This window comes from Schistocerca piceifrons, chromosome 2, assembly GCF_021461385.2.
Source record: "Schistocerca piceifrons isolate TAMUIC-IGC-003096 chromosome 2, iqSchPice1.1, whole genome shotgun sequence".
Lineage (NCBI taxonomy): Eukaryota > Metazoa > Arthropoda > Insecta > Orthoptera > Acrididae > Schistocerca > Schistocerca piceifrons.
In genome coordinates this window covers 447,142,680-447,164,407 of record NC_060139.1, presented here as the reverse complement: position 1 = coordinate 447,164,407, position 21,728 = coordinate 447,142,680, and the positions used below count along the sequence as shown (strand labels likewise).

The 21,728-nt window shown below is 39.3% G+C and overlaps 1 protein-coding gene across 1 annotated transcript; it reads left to right on the top strand.

Moving 5' to 3' along the window:
- The first annotated feature begins 19,283 nt into the window (after window positions 1-19,283).
- LOC124775465 lies at window positions 19,284-21,271 on the top strand. Its single transcript, XM_047250297.1, has 2 exons — window positions 19,284-19,489; window positions 19,600-21,271. Exons 1-2 carry the CDS (start codon window positions 19,284-19,286, stop codon window positions 21,269-21,271), a joined length of 1,878 nt encoding a protein of 625 aa, XP_047106253.1.
- The last annotated feature ends 457 nt before the right edge of the window (window positions 21,272-21,728 follow it).

The following is a 21,728-nucleotide window of genomic DNA, read 5'->3' as shown; positions in this document are numbered from 1 at the left end:
TGTCCAAAAGGTCTTCTTCTGTATTAGACAAGACACACACACAAGCACATTCTGCAAACACACATATACATACATGAGCACTGTCTCTGTCTGCCAAGGCCGGACTGTGAGCAACAGTGTGTTGTAGGAGAAGCAGTCTGACCATACTGGGGCAGGGAGAGGGAGGGATAGCAGGTTAGGGGAGGGGGATGGTAAAGTGCTGCTTGTGGGAGCATACGGGGACAAGATGAGGGGAGGTTAGGTTACCTAGGTGCAGTCAGGAGGTTAGATGGAGGGCAGGAGGGGATGCAGAAAAGGACTGTAGTAAAAAGGTTGTGAGTGTTTTGGTGGAATAGAGGGCTGTGTAGTGCTGGTCCTACCCAGCACTATACAGCCTTCTATTCTACCATCACACTTCTCTCCTTTTCCACACCTTCCCCCAGCTCCTGTTTTGCCTCCTGACTACACATAGCTGCCCTACTTCTCCCTACCTCGTCCCTGTATGCTCCCACAAGCAGCACTTCACCATCCCCCACCACAATCCTACTATCTTCCCCTCTCTACCCTAGCTTCCCCCTTACTCTCACCATCCAAACTGGTTCTCCCATCGTGGGCTGTAGCTCGCAATCTGGCCTTGGCAGCCAGAGACAATGGTCATGTGCCTGTGAGTTGTGTTTATGCAAATGAGTATGTGTGTATCGTCTAATTCAGAAGAAGTTCCTGTGGCCGAAAGGTTACTTGTTTGGCAGTATTTTTGTTTTGCTTGACTGTGACTCAACATCTACAAATTATGATGAGCAGCAGTCTACCTTTTTCTTTCTATGCATGGAGATTAAATAGGTCCCCATACATTGAAATTAGGAATATTATCCATCTTAACTAGCTAGGAAACATCATCTTTGGTGTGATCCATTGACGCTGCAACCCTTTAAATCGTTTCATAGCATAGCTGCTGATTCTCTTCTGTGTATAGATGCTGTAAAGCCCTATTTTTTAAACATGTGAAAGTCCCTACCAATATATGGTACAGGCCATTTCCTTCTCGAATATACGTGACCTACAGCATATACCAGTCTGTTTTATGGATCAGACTCGCCTAATGTAAGTAGATTTACATTTTTATTTTAAACCAATTGCACAGCACATCCTCAGCTTTTCTCTTATTTTTCCCCTTACATGAGTTTGAAGTGGTTCCTTCACTTGACTGTATCCAGATGTCAAATCTATACTCTTCCTAATTTAATATCTTACACTTCCTTGTACTCTAATTACCTCCTTTTATTCAAAGCAAATTTACCTACTTATATTTTACACAATAATTACCCATCCTACCTACTTAATTAAATCTGAGGGCTTTATACCTACCTTCTTACTACCTACCACAGCTCACGCTTTTCCCTATTTAACTTTATTAACGACATTATTTGTTAGTACATGTGAGACAATATTACTTTGTGTCCATAATTAGTTTGTGTTCTTGGGTCCATACATCTGCTGTTCAAAGAAACGACGTTACTATCACCATGTGTTTAGGGCATCACTTTCTATGTATTGTATATTCTACTTAGCGTCTGCCTATCCCCCCTAAAATTTTTGATGTGTTTAAACCTATTGGCACTTAAATTACTTGTTGCAGTTGTCAACGTTTTATGGCGCTTGGAAGTAGAGCAGTCTTCACAGTTCTGTCAAAACAGGTTGAAGGCAAATGGAAATGACATGTGTTCCACAATGGAGATTATTGCTTATGGAAAGAGGGAAAATAAGACCATCCCTCCCAAAGGAGAAGAACGAAAGGAAGAAGAAGAATGGGTTTGTTGAAATCAAAGAAGAAAAGAGGTGATTGACCCCCAAAGGCAGCTTTCCATCCAACTGTCCATGTAATGAAAAAAAAATTCATGAAACATAATTCGTCAACTGCAAATTGTTCTTGTTTCAATTACGTTTACCATCCTTGTTTTTCCACAATATGTATACAGTTTCTTAAAAAATAACGTCTTTCTCGTAATTCGTTTACGATGTATTTGATTCATGTGATAACTATTACCTGATGATATGGAAACTAACAATTAGTTTAATGGTATCTCTAAGATTTCTTAAATTTGGTGTAGGTCAATATCAGTGATATTACACCTTATATGCATTTAACAGCTGGCGAATAACTAATAGTTAGATTAACTGCATCTCTATCATTTCTTATGGCTGATGTAGCTAAATCTCATTTATATTATAACTTACATGCCAATAACATCTGACTATTAACAGTTGATAGTGTTTTATGGTTTGTTTATTATACTGAATAAGAGAAATAACTTCTGATTGAGACTTCTTTATTTATTTAAATTTAAGAAATTAGTGTTTTATAAACGTTTAGTATATCTATTCCGTATAATTCTTTCTTGAATGTTAGTGGGATCGACCAAGAAATCAGATTTGGATGTGGTTGGCTTAATTTTATATATGGTCCACTGGAATGAGGAAAGACTTTATGTGTTTCCTTCTTTATGTTAAAACTGTAGTGTACTTCTATCACTAACACTAAGTCATCTTTATACAACATGTTGGTGGTCTTTCTCATTTACTTAATCGTCCCTCAACTGTTTGCTGTAAATTATTTCTTGCTACGTCTTCTAAGTTTTCTCCTACTATCGTATTGTTATTTGGCCATTTAAATAATTTGAGTAATGGTTCAGCAACAAGTAGACACATGTGGCAAGTCATTTAATATTACCTTCATAATACGTTCACATGGGTTCGTTTATGGACTATACTTCGATACAGTCATATGATGCATGCCTTTCCAAGCCAATAATTCCTTAAAATTATGATGTGTAACTTGTGTACCATTGTCAGTTAAGAGTCATTTCGGTTTCCCAACATCTCTAAAGTCATTGCACATACAGTTAATCACTGAATCAATATTTGCATGCATAACAGGATACAGTGAAACATATTTTGACCAACATGCAAAAACTATGTAAATATATTTTTCACCTCCCCTACCCACCGTTAAAGGGCTGTAAAACCTGATGCTGTTAAGTCATGTAAACCTTTTGGTAAAATAGAATACATCATGTAATTAATGCCACTATTACCCACTTTAACATTTTGACAAATTTGGCATATCCATATCAGTCTAACAATTTTCTTACCTAAGACCTAGAAGAAGTAAAACTTTCATCAGTACCTAGAATTACACATTATTTAAACTAACTTATGGTAACAGCAACACACACACCCATGCCCAAGGGAGGACTTGACCCTCCAGCAGGAAGGGATGCGCAATCCATGACATGGTGCCTCTAACCACATGGTCACTCTGTATGGCATATGTTTATTCATTTATGAACACCAAAGTGACCATAGCCTTTATGTATGAACCATACTAACTAGGTCTCCGCACACTGTGCAATGTGTAAATCACAATATTGTGTGTATGTGTGTTTTGTCTTGAAAATAACATTATATTACGATTTGGTGAAGGCTGCCGGTCTTACTTACGAGATGAAGGCAGAGCTCACCATCTGCAGCACTGTTGACAGAACCGACTGCGGACCTTTGGTGCAGAGCTGGGTGGAGGGTCTGAATCAGAGGCTCAGACGGTTTTGCGATCGTGTTGGCTGCAGATTCCTTGACTTGCGCCATAGGGTGGTGGGGTTCCGGGTTCCGCTGAATAGGTCAGGAGTTCACTACACTCAGCTGACGGCTACACATGTAGCGGAGGCTGTGTGGCGAGGACTTGGCGGATTTTTAGGTTAGAAGGCCTCGGGAAACTACGGGGTGGGCTGCAATCTCAAACGGTGCATGGCAAATGCAGGACGTGCTTGGATCAAGGAACAGTCGGAATTGTAGTTGTAAATTGTTGTAGTTGTGCTGGGAAAGTCCCTGAACTTCTTGCGCTAATAGAAAGCACAGAAGCTGAAATCGTTATAGGTACAGAAAGCTGGCTAAAGCCTGAAATAAGTTCTGCAGAAATTTTTACGAAGTCTCAGGCGGTGTTCAGGAAAGATAGATTAGGCAGAATTGGTGGTGGAATGTTTGTGTCTGTCAGTAGTGGTTTATCTTGTAGTGAAGTTGAAGTAGATACTCCATGCGAATTGGTATTGGTGGAGGTTATACTTAACAGCCGAACTAAGTTAATAATTGGCTGCTTCTGCCGACCCCCAGACTCTGATGATATAGTTGCTGAATAGTTCATAGAAAATTTGAGTCTCATAACAAATAAATACCCCACTCATATGGTTATAGTTGGTGGGGACTTCAACCTTCCCTCGATATGTTGGCAAAAATACTTGTTCAAAACCGGTGGTAGGCAGAAAACATCTTCCGAGATTGTCCTAAATGCTTTCTCTGAACATTATTTCGAGCAGTTAGTCCACGAACCGACGCGAATTGTAAATGGTTGCGAAAACACACTTGACCTCTTCGCCACAAACAATCCAGAGCTAATGGAGAGCGTCATGACTGATACAGGGATTAGTGATCACAAGGTCGTTGTAGCTAGGCTCAATACCGTTTCCTCCAAATCCACCAGAAACAAACGCAAAATAATTTTATTTAAAAAAGCGGATAAAGTGTCACTAGAAGCCTTCCTAAGAGCCAATCTCCATTCCTTCCGAACTGACTATGCAAATGTAGACGAGATGTGGCTCAAATTCAAAGCTATAGTAGCAACAGCAATTGAGAGATTCATACCTCATAAATTGGTATGAGATGGAACTGATCCCCCATGGTACAAAAAACAGGTCCGAACGCTGTTGCAGAGGCAACGGAAAAAGCATGCGAAGTTCAGAAGGACGCGAAATCCCGAAGATTGGCTAAAATTTAGAGACGTGTGAAATTTGGCACGGACTTCACTGCGAGATGCCTTTAATAGGTTCCACAACGAAACATTGTCTCGAATTTTGGTAGAAAATCCGAAGAAATTCTGGTCGTATGTAAAGTACACAAGCGGCAAGACGCAGTCAATGCCTTCGCTGCGCAGTGCCGATGGTACTGTTACCGACGACTGTGCCGCTAAGGCGGAGTTATTGAACGCAGTTTTCCGAAATTTCTTCACCAGGGAAGACGAATGGAATATTCCAGATTTTGAAACACGAACAGCTGCTGGCATGAGTTTCTTAGAAGTAGATACCTTAGGGGTTGCAAAGCAACTCAAATCGCTTGATACGGGCAAGTCTTCAGGTTCAGATTGTATACCAATTAGGTTCCTTTCAGATTAAGCTGATACAATAGCTCCCTACTTAGCAATCATATACAACCGGTCGCTCACCAATAGATCTGTACCTACAGATTGGAAAATAGCGCAGGTCGCAACAGTGTTTAAGATCGGTAGTAGGAGTAATCCATCGAACTACAGACCTATATCATTGACGTTGGTTTGCAGTAGGGTTTTGGAGCGTATACTGTATTCAAACATTATGAACCACCTCAAAGGGAACGATCTATTGATACGTAATCAGCATGGTTTCAGAAAACATCGTTCTTGTACAATGCAGCTAGCTCTTTATTCGCACAAAGTAAAGACCGCTATCGACAGGGGATCTCAAGTTGATTCCGTAATTCTAGATTTCCGAAAAGCTTTTGACACCGTTCCTCACAAGCGATTTCTAATCAAGCTGCGGGCCTATGGGGTATCGTCTCAGTTGTGCGACTGGATTCGTGATTTCCTGTCAGGAAGGTCGCAGGTCGTAGTAATAGACGGCAAATCATAGAGTAAAACTGAAGTGATATCAGGTGTTCCCCAGGGAAGCGTCCTGGAACCTCTGCTGTTCCTGATCTATATAAATGACCTGGGTGACAATCTGAGCAGTTCTCTTAGGTTGTTCGCAGATGATGCTCTAATTTACCGTCTAGTAAGGTCATCCGAAGACCAGCATCAGTTGCAAAGCGATTTAGAAAAGATTGCTGCATGGTGTGGCAGGTGGCAGTTGACGCTAAATAACGAAAAGTGTGAGGTGATCCACATGCGTTCCAAAAGAAATCCGTTGGAATTTGATTACTCGATAAATAGTACAGTTCTCAAGGCTGTGAATTCAACTAAGTACCTGGGTGTAAAAATTACGAACAATTTGAGTTGGAAAGGCCACATAGATAATATTGTGGGGAAGGCGAGCCAAAGGTTGAGTTTCATTGGCAGGACACTTAGAAGATGCAACAAGTCCACTAAAGAGACAGTTTACACTACACTCGTTCGTCCTCTGTTAGAATATTGTTGTGTGGTGTGGGATCCTCACCAGGAGGGATTGAAGGAGGACATCGAAAGGGTGCAAAAAAGGGCAGCTCGTTTTGTTTTATCACGTAATAGGGGAGAGAGTGTGGCAGATATGATACGCGAGTTGGGATGGAAGTCATTAAAGCAAAGACGTTTTTCGTCGCGGCGAGATCTATTTACGAAATTTCAGTCACCAACTTTCTCTTCCGAATGCGAAAATATTTTGTTGAGCCCAACCTACATAGGTAGGAATGATCATCAAAATAAAATCAGAGAAATCAGAGCTTGAACAGAAAGGTTTAGGTGTTCGTTTTTCCCGCGCGCTGTTCGGGAGTGGAATGGCCGGGAGATAGTATGATTGTGCTTCGATGAAGTCTCTGCCAAGCACTTAAATGTGAATTGCAGAGTAATCATGTAGATGTAGATGTAGATCCATAGGTGTCATTCTGATAATGGTAGTGATTCCTTTTCACACTGTTGAAGTTTACTTTTAAAATAGTCAACCCCTTTTAATCCTTGGTCTATCCGTGCTGCTAAGTTTCTTACTTCATTCTTTGTATAGTTTAAACTAAAGTAGTTAATTGTGAAGGTTATTCTGTTCCATTTGGCTCTTTTCATATCAGTCATTCCAGGGATATCCTTTTCAAGGCATCTGGAACTCGATTTTTAGACTGCTTTAAATATTTTATTAATATGCTGAACTGTTGAAGAAACAATACCCATCTCATCAAACGTCTGTGCAACAATCGGCTTTCCATTAGAAGGTAAGTACTCGATGATCAGTGTATACTACTAACAAGGGGAGGCCGCCAATTGTGAAATTAGATTCGATTCATACTGCGCATAATAAAAGCTCATGGCCAGAGGTGTAATGTGGCAAAGCACCAAGATGCACTTCTCAGCCGTTGTCGAGAAAATCGAGTTAAAACAAACCGTTGTGGTGAAATACTCTCTATGATTAGTAATTTTCTACAGCGTCGGGGCGCAGCGGTAAGCGCTTGGGTTCGCAATCCGAAGGTCGCCGGATCGAATGTCGCGCCAGGCAACTTCGTTTTATTATTTGCTTTTTGTATTTCAAATGTACACACACACACACACACACACACACACACACACACACACACACACACACACATATATATATATATATATATATATATATATATATATATATATATATATATAAATTCCCGGCAATCAGTTGCGGCAATTATGCATATAATAAGTTTTTGAAAGTCGTTTGTCATGGAAAAATAATACTTGAAATAAAACACAATATCACAAATAATATTCAAGTGGATACAATTTATTGATAAGTTTGGTATACACCCGCACATAATTAACAATTTGTGACCAGAAGTAGCTAGAGTATCGCACGAACCAGAGTGATAGTTATCACAGAACATGGAAAGCAGAAAACAGCATGACATCGAGCACATCTGATAAATCATGCGTTTTTACAAGAACAATTGTTTTTTAAATTATCTGTTGGGAAACACACCTGATTGACATTCTGAAAAATTGTTCTAACGTTCGTCAGGTTTGATGCATATACATTTGAATTACAAAAAACAAATATTGAAAGAAAGGTTGCATGGCGCGGGATTCGATCCAGCAACCTTGGGATTACGAACCCGAGCGCTTACCGCTACGCCACGACGCTGTAGAAAATTACTGATCGTAGAGAGTATTTCACCACAACGGTTTCTTTTAACTCGATTCTCTCGACAACGGCTGAGAAGTGCATCTTGGTGCTTTGCCACATTACACCTCTGGCCATGAGCTTTTAGTATGCGCAGTATGAATCGAATCTGAATTTCACAATTGGCGGCCTCCCCTTGTAAGTCTAACCCTAATAAGTGTAACAATTTTTTCTAAATTCTAAACGATGAATAATAGTGTGTTCTCAGTTGCAGTATAGTTTAGTTTGTACTTGTCAAGGCTTCTACTCACAAAAGAAATGGTCCTGTGTTCCCCAACTTTGGGATCCTATTATCCTGCAAATAACTCTGCAGCTACACCATATTCTAATGTATCAATTGCAGGAGCGTTTACCAATGCCTCTTTGATATTCTGAAAAATATCTGCAGTATTTTCATCCCAAATTCAACTAGATTTCTGTTTAAATAATGCAAGTAAACATGAATCGTTCATTTCTTGCCCTTTTATATATCCTGCTAGTCTCAAAAATGAGTATTACTGTTTAAGATTATGCGGTTCTGGACAATGCTTAATATCTTTTTTTCATTTTGGGTCTGGTAGATCTCCTGAATTTTTGCAGTGTCTTAGTTAATAAAGCTTAATGTTTCTCTCAAGTCTTGGATACTAGTAAAATATCGTCTACATAAATTAAAAGTTCTTGTAGCAATCCTCTTCCCAGAGGTTGATCAAGGGCTCTAACAAATACTGAAACAGAAATATTTAATCGAAACGTAATAGTTTAGATCAATAAAACTTCTAGTTACATAAAAATGCTGTATACTGTTCAGAATCTTAATGTAATCTTACCGGCCAGTATCCAGCCATCAAAACAACCAAACTAAAGTATTTTGTTTGTTCAAACTTCGTCAATAGCTCAATGATACTTATAGGTCTATCACACTCCGTTTCTATGCGTCTATTTAATGTATGTGTGGCCAAAATGAGTTGAACTACACCTGTAGCTTTCTTAACCTTTCGTAATTGATTACTTCAAACAATTCAACTACGTTCTAATACTTGGTTGTCCCTCATTTTGTTGATTTCTTTTTGTACTGCAACTTTTTAACTTATAGGTACTGGATAAGGTTAACAAAAAACAGTTCTCTGTTTTTTATCTTGAAACTACATATGTAGTCACCTATGTCCAAAATTAGTGCTTCATCAGTACATAGAATTCGATATAAATCCTTCTTTCTTTGATCTGTTAATAGGTCCAATTCATGTGCTTTTGATATATATTAGCACAAGATAGTTGATGTAAGGCTTTTTTATTTTCTTCATATAATACATTGACACCAACCACTAAATGTAGCTTAGTTACTAATAGGTTTTTGTAGCTTACTAATGGGCTAGATTTAAAAGGCTCTGAGACATTATAATTACGGTTCTAGGCGCTACAGTCTGGAATCGCGCGACCGCTACGGTCGCAGGTTCGAGTCCTGCCTCAGGCATGGATGTGTGTGATGTCCTTAGGTTAGTTAGGTTTAAGTAGTTCTAAGTTCTAGGGGACTGATGACAGAAGTTAAGTCCCATAGTGTTCAGAGCCATTTGAAGCCATTATAATTATCTAAATTACACTTTAAGGGTGTTGTACAAAAATCCAAAATGATTTTCTACTTAAGTAACCATTCTACACCCAATAGTATTAACATATTTATATTAGGCACTATAATAAAAGAAAATGGAATGTTAATGGTTGTACTGGTTTCCTGTTTGATTAATTTCCTTTTTGTACCTGTAATTCCTACTATATATACACCTCTTACTGGTAAAATAAGAAATAATTCCTTCTTTTTACAAGTTGTCACTAGTTCTTCTCAGATCGAGGAAATAATCTCGCAACTTGAATCAGCATAAATTGCTACTTTTCTATGTCCTGTTTCACTACTCACTATAGTTTTTGGTACAATTTCCTCTAATTCCTTATCTTCTCCAATAACCATTCTCTCATTGGTATCCTGCGATTGTAAGCAACAAATAAATCTATGTATCGCCAAATACCGATAAGTTACATCCTAGATTTTGGGCTGCAACCCAGGATGCTCTCCATTTTCCATAATTATACATGGATAATTGTTCTGAACTACATCCTTACTGGGCTTAGTTGTGTCCCCATTCCTGGAAACAGTGTTTGTGTTAGGTGCATTATGAGGTACAAAAACTTGTTAATGCACGTAGTTTTCATCATGGCTTCTTATCTTATTTCTATTGGTACTTACTCTACAGTAATTAGCTTTTACTTTCTTTACAAATGGGCTCGAGAAAGGTTTCTTAATTTTATTCTTGTTCACTCATTCACTGTCATGAAAACTCTTACTTCTCTCTGTGTTTATCATATCTAAGCCTTCTATGAAGGCGAGTGAATCATTAACATTAGTACATCCTCTATGTCGTATCTCTTTTTGTACATAGTGTGATAGCTGTTGTATTAGTACCTTAGCAAATTTGCTTCATCTAATGCATCATCTAAATACTTGGGCTTCGTAACATGGCACTCAATCTACATTTCTAAAAGGCAATGTTCTGAGTGACTGACTGACTCACTCAGTCACTCTTTTATGACCATCCAACCGAAATCTCTAAGGACAGAAACTTAAAATTTGGAAAGGGTGTTGTATTTATACTGTAGGTGACGTTTAAGAAAAACTTTTCGATATTTCACCCCTAAGGGGGCTAAGTGGTTGGTATATAGTTTCTAGGTCAGAAATAAAGAAATATGTGTTTCAGCAGTTTTGGAAATTTAACCCCTGTGAGGTGAAATAGTGGGTCAAAGCCTGTTTTGAAAGTAATTCATTATTAAAGAACTATTGAATCATTTTTATAGCTGCATTAGTAATTGACTTCTGAGTTACAATAAAAAATACGTGTTTCAGTGTGCTTGGAAATTCAGTCCATAAGGGGGTGAAATATATAGTGACAGGTTTTATGAAACCATTTTACTGGGAAAGCATTTTTAAAGTTAAATCTATAAAAACTGGTATCTACCATCTCCATTAGAAAGTGTCTGTTGTTTTTAGAAATTCGCCCCAAGAGGTGAAATTCTTTATGGAAATATTTCATTATGCAAGCATTTCTGAAGCTGCATATCATTGATTTTGGAAGTTCAAGCCCTAATGTGGTGAAATGTTATATGAAAATACTTCTTTGTGACAGTATTTTTAAAACTAAACCTATGAAAGCTGGTATTTGACTTCTCAATTTGAAATGAAAGAAATACGTGTTTCACTGCTTTCTGAAATTCATTCCTAAGAGAGTGAAATAGAGCCAGACTGATCCAGAGGCTCATCAGTGACCAGTTGAAACTGCTAAGAATAGAAACATGAAATTTGGAGAGGGTGTGGATTTTATACTGTAGGTATCGTTGAGGAAGGGATTGTTCGAAATTCCACTCATAAAGGGGATGAAATAGACGATGAAACGCTTTTTTGAAAATATGTCACTACTAAGACACAAGTAAAAAAATCGGTATTTGGGTATTTGGTTTCTCAGTCAGAAATAAAAAATACTGGTTTCAGCATTTTTGGAAATTCAAACGTTAAGGCTGTAAAATAGTGTGAGAACGTTTTTTGAAAATGATTCATTGTTAAACAACTATTAAAGTACCAGTATTTTTGAGACTGCATCAATAAAAATTGGTCTTTGACTTCTCAGTTAGGAATTTGTAAAAAATGTGTTTCAGTGTTTTTGAAAATTCTAACGCCTTAGGGAGTGAAATTAGGGATGAAAAGTTTTATGAAACTATTTCATTATGAACACATTTTTGAAACTAAATCTATGAAAATTTGTATGTGACTTCTCTATAAGAAACTTAAAAAATACGTGCTTCACTGTTTTGTGAAATTCAACACACAAGACAGTGAACTAGGGGGTGAAAATTGTTAATAAAGTACTTCATTATATTCAAAAATTTGAAAAACTGAATCTATAACAACTGGTATTTCACTTCTCATTTAGATCTAAAGAAGTATGTGACAGGCAATGAAAGTTCCTATGAAAAACGCATCACAAGAATGCAAAAAGTATGATTAACAAAAATCTTGGACTCCAGCTACCAGATTCACTTTCAGGCCAGAAGTATATTCGGTAAACATTCTGCTTCTATGGCCTTAATGAGTGTGAAAAATTTAGAAGGTGCCACAATTTGCTAGCAATATAAAATTTTGATTACAGCAAAACAAAAAACAAAAAAATATGCAGATCATACAAGCTACATGAGCAAAACAGCAGGACCTAAGCTAGTGTACCTATAAGTACTATGAGAACTACTGTAATTTTTAGATCAAAAATAGTTCAAGTTTTAACTTGTACTTTGTGCTTGAAGACCAGTACTTTCACTTTAAACTGACTTGCAAATCTTGCCAAGATTTAAAATCTTCAGAATGAGCATTACCCCATTCAGTTGCATCTCCAGTTAAATAATGAAATGCGAAATCCATTTTCTTGTGATAATCCCACCTGCTTGGTTACGATCATGAAAATGCCCTTAAAAAGTGTATAGGATAAATCTCACCCTCTGGCTTAAATTTGAGAAATTGATTTAACAATTTGTCTTACAATTACTTGGTTGAAATGCGTAATTTTTGTTCAAATATGCTTGTAACCTTACTCCTAAACTAGTTAATGTAGATTGTGGGCTTAAACCCTGTCTTGTTCTGATGACTCTACTCTTTTCTCCATGTTTGAAGTTTTGGTATGTATCAACATAAAGTTTTGAGTTATGTCTTTAAAATATTCTTTGAAATTATGAGAAACTAATGAATGTACTTCAAGTGTTACATTTTCTGTAATACATTAACTTTGCCTTGTACAGGTAATTTTGTTAGTTTACTTTCATGTAATGTGAACATTGACATGAATGTAGTTCTAATTGATTCTTCCAGTAGTCCATTATTCTAATCTAATTAATTATTAATAATATCCTCAATATTATTATTAATAATTTCAAGTTATATTTTATTTCTTTCTACACGTTTTTATTATTATTCTCCAACAGTCACTAATTCCCATCCATCCATTTTCTGTTACTATCTTCTAACATTTTCTTAGTTTCTTCTACAAATTTAGCAATGCATGTTTTTGTATCTACTTTTTTCCGCCTTGGTAGTCTCATAATCAATGACTGCATGACCATCACCCAAACGTTGTTTGCTGGCTGCTGTAATGTTGGGTATCTTGTTTGTGTACTCTCCCATAACATTGTATGCAGCCCAAATCTTCGTGTCTTGTACTTACAATGTAGGTATAGGCCATCGTAACTTGTTGTTAGGAGATTTCTATGCTCGCAAAAGATTATTCTTTTTTATGTGGAAATTGATTCTCATGCATCTAAATAATTTTTTTCGATTGAAATCGGTTAACAATACAGTCGAAAACTTGAGACAGTTTGTTCATTCAGCTGTAGGATCTCTGTTGCTGATGTTTAGTCGCCAAGGGCAACAAATATAATCTTCTGGATATTATGTCAAAATGTTTGAAATTTATCCAATAAATTGCGATCTCCTCAGCATCACTCCTTCGTTTCGCTGATTGGTTGCCACATACGACGAGAAAAAAGGTTTTTTTTGTCGTTTAATGTTATAAATCCAAATAGTGGCATACTTCTGCTGCTTGCGCTTGGTACCTTCCGCCATGTGAGATCTGCCACTCACCTTTATATTATTTTTGACTATGTATGGTCGCCTTTATGAACTGTTCTGGTGGTCCAGATACTCTGTCCCACCACCATGTACGAACATTCTCTTCCTCTGGACTTCGATCCTTTGCAGGGTTATGCTGAAATATGAGATGGCGACGACTACTTCAAGTTACGAAATAAAATTCTAACTCTTAAGTTTCACTTCTTTAAATTTTAATTTTTTTCTGTCTCACAACTACAGATCCACATAATTACAACTCGAAATAGTCTAAATCTTCAACACAACATTATACAGGTGAACCATGGGCCATACATCAAAGTTCCATCTTTTCATATCAAATAAGTGATTCATTTGTTTTGGGTTCCTGTTGACAGTGTCAGTGGCCCTCTTACTCCAAGCCATCCATGGCACTGCCTACTCAAAGTGTCAAGGTATATCTGTATATTTGTGCAGCAAGTAGGTGGCGGTCATCCCCTGACGACTCACTACTGCTCTCGTTGTTACTGCTCACATACCCTCTGTACAAACACAGACTGGGGTACAGTATCTGCTCCTTTTTTCTACACTACTTAACATATGTCAGCTACCACAGTCATCTTTAGCTGGTACGAATATTAATAGGGATATTTGATAAAACGCCCTGTTACACTACAGATGAGTACTCATACAAATAAAGATAAATACCTTAGATAATCGTATATCACAAATATGAGAGCAATCGGCGAACAAGAAATCAATCAGAATGAGATTTTCACTCTGCAGCGGAGTGTGCGCTGATATGAAACTTCCTGGCAGATTAAAACTGTGCGCCCGACCGAGACTCGAACTCGGGACCTTTGCCTTTCGCGGGCAAGTGGTAGAGCACTTGCCCGCGAAAGGCAAAGGTCCCGAGTTCGAGTCTCGGTCGGGCACACAGTTTTAATCTGCCAGGAAGTTTCAAGAAATCGATCGTTTCGCTCCCCCACTAATGGCGAGCATAAACCACCATCTGCAACAGAAAATCATAATCAAATTTTTTGGGCTATACAGTGAAAAGCGAGTGCATTGGAACATGCACAAAACGTTCGCGATATATACCGTCTTCAATGCAAGCTCACTTAACTCACTCTGCATCAGAGAATGATGAAGAAGGACACACTGACTGCGTTTGCCTTATGCGCAAAGTGGTTCTGCTGGCTGTCTGATTTCGATTGGCCTACAGCACCACATAGCGGCCTATTGATAGCGCGCTGGTGGGGGAAGACAGGGGACTAGCGTCTGATCACAGTGATACAGCCTTCCAACCACAGTACCTTCAACTGACCCCGAAATTGTTCAATATTATAAAAACTATTGTGCGGTACTAAGAAAAGTTATTAAAAAGTCCAGAAGCATGTGTATCATGTCTGAGATCAGAAACTCTGATAATAAAATTAAAGCAATTTGGAAGATTATTGAAAGGGAAACAGGGCAACCAAGAGCACAGGAAGACTTTAGTGCCATAAAACTGAATGACAAGTGTCCTAACAAACAATCAGAAATTGAAAATATTTTCAATAATCATTTTTTAAATGTTGTGGAGAAAATAGGATCTAGATCTTCACTAGAAGAGGCAAGGCTTCTAATAGAAGAGGCCATACCTGTGCAGTTTGAAACAACTGTATTTCCACCAACCTCTCCCTCTGAAATCAGTAAAATAATAAACTCACTGAAAAGTAAAAACTCTTACGGAATTGATGGCATTTCCAGCAAGATACTTAAAGCTTGTTCCCCACAGATAAGTAGGATTCTCAGCCACGTATGTAATAGCTCTTTGGAGCAGGGTGTTTTCCCCAATAGACTGAAATATGCCATTGTAAAACCAATGCACAAAAAGGGGGATACGTCAGATGTCAACAACTATCGCCCAATCTCTCTTCTGACAGCTCTATCAAAATTTTTTGAGAAAGTAATGTATTCAAGAGTGGCCTCCCATATTTGTAAAAATAAAGTACTAAAAATGTCAATTTGGTTTTCAGAAAGGCTTTTCAACAGAAAATGCTATATACGCTTTCACTGATCAAATATTAAATGCTCTGAATAACCGGACATCACCCATTGGTATTTTTTGTGATCTCTCAAAAGCCTTTGATTGTGTAAATCATGGAATTCTTTTAGATAAGCTAAATCATTATGGTCTGAGGGGGGCAGTGCACAAATGGTTTAATTCATACTTAACTGGAAGAATGCAGAAAGTTGAAATAAGTGGTTCATGTAATGTTAAAAGAACAGCTGATTCCTAATACTGGGGGGCTATCAAGTACAGGGTCCCACAGGGTTCGGTCTTAGGTCCTTTACTGTTCTTGATATATATTAATGACTTACCATTCCACATTGATGAAGATGCAAAGTTAGTTCTTTTTGCTGATGATACAGGTGTAGTAATAAGATCCAAAAACCAAGAAATAAGTGATTTAATTGTAAATGATGTTTTTCACAAAATTATTAAGTGGTTCTCAGCAAACAGACTCTCTTTAAATTTTGATAAAACACAGTATATGCGGTTCCATACAGTAAATGGCACAGCTCCAGTAATAAATATAGATTTTGAACAGAAGTCTGTAGCTAAGGTAGAATTTTCAAAATTTTTAGGTGTGTCCATTGATGAGAGGCTAAACTGGAAGCAACACATTGATGGTCTGCTGAAACGTCTGAGTTCAGCTACGTATGCTATTAGGGTTATTGCAAATTTTGGTAATAAGAATCTCAGTAAATTAGGTTACTATGCCTACTTTCATTCACTGCTTTCGTATGGTATCATATTCTGGGGTAATTCATCGTTGAATAGAAAAGTATTCATTGCTCAAAAACGTGTAATCAGAATAATTGCTGGAGCCCACCCACAGTCATCCTGCAGACATCTATTTGAGGATCTAGGGATCCTCACAGTAACCTCACAGTATATATATTCACTTATGAAATTTGTTGTTAATAATCCAACCCTGTTCAAAAGTAATAGCAGTGTGCATAGCTATAACACCAGGAGAAAGGATGATCTTCACTACACAGGGTTAAATCTGACTTTGGCACAGAAAGGGGTAAATTATGCTGCCCAAAAGTCTTTGGTCACCTACCAAACAGCATCAAAAGCCTGACAGATAGTCAACCAACATTTAAAAATAAATTAAAAGAATTTCTAGATGACAACTCCTTCTACTCATTGGCTGAATTTTTAGATATAAATTAAGGGGAAAAAAACCACCCAACTTAAACATTTATGTCATGCAATATTTTGTGTAATGTAATATCTTGTACAGACATCTTTTATTAACTTGACACATTCCACATCATTACGAAGTGTCGTATTCATGATCTATGGAACAAGTATTAATCTAATCTAATCTAATCTAATCAGAGACGAGAAACCTGCCGCCGCATTTTCCCCCCACCAATCAGAACACCCTCATCCAGAACAGCATGACACCTGCGTCACAGACAAGCTGGTGTGTGAATATATCTGATGCAGTATGTAAGCCAAACCACCGACTTGACTGGACCTGTTGTCCCGACGAGACTCAAGAGATGACGCAATATACAGTTTCATATAGCAGTTACTGATACGACTCCAGCATGGTTCTGGATGATGTAATTAATTTCTGTACTAGACAAACACTGTCTGTAAGAGCTGATGTAGCAGACCCAGTCACAGTGGACGGACGCTGTTCCACAGTGAAGCCTTGTGCATAATATCATGAATTTTTACAGCAAAATAGTACAGCAGAATTCTGTGTGAAGTTCTGTGCGACATATAGTAAACATTAACGTTTGTTGGAGTGGATGCTGCTGTATATAATAAACATTGACCTGAGTATAGCACCGCAATAAATTTCTGTACCATCTGCTGATATAGAGTCTGGCAAATAAGACAGTGCTCTACAGTTCTGACCACAGGACAGCGTTAGTATTGAGGCAGGCTGAGAAGCACTCTCACTGTCTGAACTCGCTGCATCTTTAGACAAGTACACATCTAGGCCATAAAGAAGCTCTTCACAATTCATGTGATTGTAACAAGTGCACTTGGTACATACTAAGCCCTGCTGTGAGTTTTAAGTCTCTCTCCATCTCTTTAAAGACACGCAGGTGCATCACATCATACAGATAGTAGTATCCAGTACTTCTCTCCAACGTCTTGAAATACATGACACACCACAAACAGATGGTGGACTTCCAGGCCAACCAGCCAGCTGTAGTGTGAGCGCTCTCTAAACCAACACTGCAGTGCCGCTCTACCAGCGCCTGTAGTGACCGCCAGCCACTGTGTAGAGACCACACACAATACCGTGGCTGATGGAGGTGCAGTCGGCAGGGCACGCATGGGGAGAGGACAGTGGTGGGGGCTATAGGCAGATGCTGTGGGGGAAATGCCAAGCACTGGAAGTGAAGTGCCATTCTAAATTGATGCCTACACTCACATTTTTTGTAAACATTAAATGGAGCCCCAAGTTGTGCAGACACAACTGAGAGAGAATTCTGAAACAGTGGTTTATTAAGTTTATTTAGTGAGGAATTGGGGAAAAGTAATCACAGTAGTTTATGAAAAAGCACATTCTCAGTACAAAATAAACATGTAATCTCTTCATTTACGTTGTTTGTTAAAATTTTGGTTATTTGTAAAATGAGAAAACTCATTTTAGAGTGGGAGTATGTTTGGACTCTGCTACTCACTCCAACTGCCATCTAGTGGCAGCTTCAAACTGGGCAGGTGAGACTGTCCAGTATAGTCTGCTCCCTGTTGGAAGAATTTGCAACCTACGTGCGGAAGTGGACGTCCCAGGTCCTTTGTGCGCGCAGGTAGTATTAGCCGTTGTAACGGCCGAGCAGGTAGCTGCGAGACCCCGTAGCGGACGGGCGTGTATGTCTTTCAGCTAAGCCAGGAGCCGCAGTTGGCGCGCTGCCTGTGCAAGTTGTAACCTTTAATGTAATAAACAATTATACCAGACAACTTGTTCCGTCTAGTTATTGTGAGTGGAAACAAGGAGAGGACAGTAAGTTCTCTCGCACTATACATTCACATTCCAATGTGCCACCACAGGAAGAAGAGCCCGCGCGCACATTTTTTGGTCCTCCAGGCCGGATACAGTGACCACGCGGAATTTACGTTCGCGCGGATTTATTTTCCGTTATTTGTGAACTTCTAAAAAACCACGTGTGAGCTGCGCACGTTATCGGTTTCGTTGTTGACTGCTATCGAGTCCCAAGGCCTGTTCGGGACTTCGACAATAACAGCCTTAACAACGGCGATCGGGGACATATTTGTGAACATTTAATGTGTCTCTAATTCAAACGCGAGAGGCGCAGAAACGTGTCGGTGCCAGCATCATCACCTGCTCCCGCCGAAACTTCGCGCCGCCGGAGACTGCAGCGCCTGCCACGCCAGCTGCCAGTGCCCGTGACGCCGCTGCTGTTCCAGTCCGTACTGCCTCCTATTGCCGCTGTAGCCTGGTAAGTGCAACTGTTGGGTTCCTGCTGTCATCTTCCTGGTCTTAAAATGGAGCCCTCAGAGAAAACAAAATTAGTCAAGCAGAGAGGCGTAGCAAAGGCCGCTCTCGCGCGCTTAGCGAGCTTTGTGCAGTCTGCAGACAGTTGGAATAAAAATTAAATCGATTGACTCGGATTCGGACTGATTTTGAGTCGTCTCAAACACGGCTGGAAATTGAAGACGAATCAGCAGATCACAGTAAGGACAGGGCAGAATTCGAGGATTCGTGGGACTTTGTTGAATCTCTCTCAAGGGTTCAATGAAGAGGTGCACCAAGCTTCTGCAGCCTTTGGGCTCGAATGCACCAGGCAGTGTCAGTTCTTTGAAACTACCCGCTATTAACTTGCCAAATTTTGAAGGTGACTACCTTAAGTGGTCATCATACAGGGATATGTTTTTGAGTCTCATCATGAATAACAATTCAATTGATGACGTTCAAAAACTTCACTACCTTAATTCGTCTTTGTGAGGTGAAGCTAAAGACCTTTTGAAACATATACCTGTCACAGCAGGAAATCTAGCGATAGCCTGGGGACTTACTACGCAGAGGTATAATAACCCAAAAATAATTGCAGCCAGACTTTGTTGGCCTTGCCTGCAGTCGGCCATGGCGCAGCGAGCAATTATAGGCAACTAATTAATCACGTATGCAGCCATTTGAAGGCCTTAGAAGCTCTCAAACCTGATGTTCCACTTCATGAAGTTATTCTTTCGGAAGAGATTCTGTCCAGTATGCGACCCACAGATCGTCATGAGTGGGAGGTAAAGATGTCTGGGTCAACATTCACCACATTAAATCAACTAATAGATTTTTTGGAAACAAAATGTCAGGCCCTTGAGTTGATCAGGTTCAGGGATAACACCACAAGGGATTCGCAAGGAAATGCCAACAATTTAAATCAAACAAGACATGTGAGGAGGGCTCATCTCGCTAATGCTGATGCTGAGGAATCATGTAATTTTTGTAGTGAATCTCATACTATCACTAAATGCAAAAGGTTTCAGGCACTAAATGTCGATGAGCGGCGGGCATATGTGACAAAAAATAAGCTTTGTTTTTTGTGCATCCGCTCTGGTCATTTCTCGACTAAATGCAGGATTTCTCCTTGTAAGACCTGTAAAGGAAGGCACAACATACTACTCCACAAGCCTGCTGAACCGAGGAATGGGCAGAAAAGTGAACCAGGAGGCCATTCCTTGGCCCATCAAGCTACGAACGGGAAGGCAAACATCCACTGTAATGTTTTGTTAGCAACAGCTGTTGTCAACATTAAAGACAGCATGGGTAGACAGCAGGTTTGCAGAGTTCTGCTAGATAGTGCGAGTCAGCTATCCTTTATGTCTAAGGGCATGGCAGAGAAATTAAAACTGAAACGAAGTAAACATTCGTTTCCTGTGAAGGGTATAAACAATGCCTTTGCAGCCTCAATGTCTTACACTTGTGATGTTGAACTGTCGTCTAGGCTCAACGACTTTCATATCAGAACCACTTGTGCTATCGTAGATCATGTCACCAGTGACCTACCGACGAGCAAGATAGACACAAGGTCCTGGAGTGTCTCACGTAATCTTCCGCTCGCTGATCCAGAATTCAACAAGCCTGCAACAGTAGATTTAATTCTTGGTGCTGAGGTTTTCTTTGACGTTGTTTGTAAGGAAAGGCTGGTGAAACCAAGTCATCCTTCACTGGTAGAAACAAGATTTGGCTGGATTTTGTCTGGTAGGATGCCTTCAGCAGCATGCAACATGCCTCGTTCTACAGTGACCTCGTGCTTTGTTAGAGGTGACAATTTAGATGCCAAACTGCAAAGGTTTTGGGAGTTAATGTCTACGAAAACGGCGAGTAGGCAGGATAAAATATGTAAGGCTCACTTTCAGCGCCACAGCGCACGAGATGAAGAAGGGAGATTTCTGGTTCGACTACCAGTGAAACCTGACTCTAAATCATTAGGCGAATCACGACAACAAGCATCTCAGAGACTGGCACATCTTGAGAGGAGGTTTAAAAGGCAACCGAATCTGCAGAAGGGATATGCTGCGTTCATGCATGAATATGGTAATGAGATCGCTTTGTTGATGGCCAGTTCCTCTATTCCACATAATAGCAAATTAAGGGATTTGCACCCGTTTGTTGATGCCGAAGGTATTCTACGAGTGGGAGGGAGATTAATGAATGCTAGTGTACCATATAATGAGCGCCATCCTATTATCGTACCACCTATGCATCATTTGACAAAACTCTCATAATAGATGAACATGAAAATCTGTTGCACACTGGGTCACAACTTTTGTTGGCTATGTTGCGTAGGAGGTTTTGGATCCCCAATGGGCGTAACACAGTCAAGGGAGTTATCAGAAAATGTTTAAAATGCTTTAGGCTTAAGTCCAAGACAGCAGTTCATCTCATGGGTCAGCTACCTGCAGCTAGAGTAAACCAGTCTCATCCATTCCAGCACTGTGGAGTAGATTATGCAGGCCCTATTGCTGTAAAGCATGGTGGAAGACGAAGTAAGGTTACCACCAAGGCTTATACTGCTTTATTCATTTGCATGGCAACCAAGGCCATCCACTTAGAATTAGTTAGTGACTTGGTAAGAAGTTCATTTTTGGCCGCCCTCAGGATATTCATTGCAAGAAGAGGGAAACCTTCTCACATGTACAGTGACAATGGCACCACATTTGTAGGTGCAGACAATGAGCTTTA

Coding starts and splice junctions, on each gene's coding strand:
- LOC124775465 (XM_047250297.1), top strand. CDS start 19,284: ATGAAGAGGTGCACCAAGCTTCTGCAGCCTTTGGGCTCGAATGCACCA. Junction 19,490..19,599: donor CACTACCTTAATTCGTCTTT/GTGAGGTGAAGC, acceptor AAATAATTGCAG/CCAGACTTTGTTGGCCTTGC.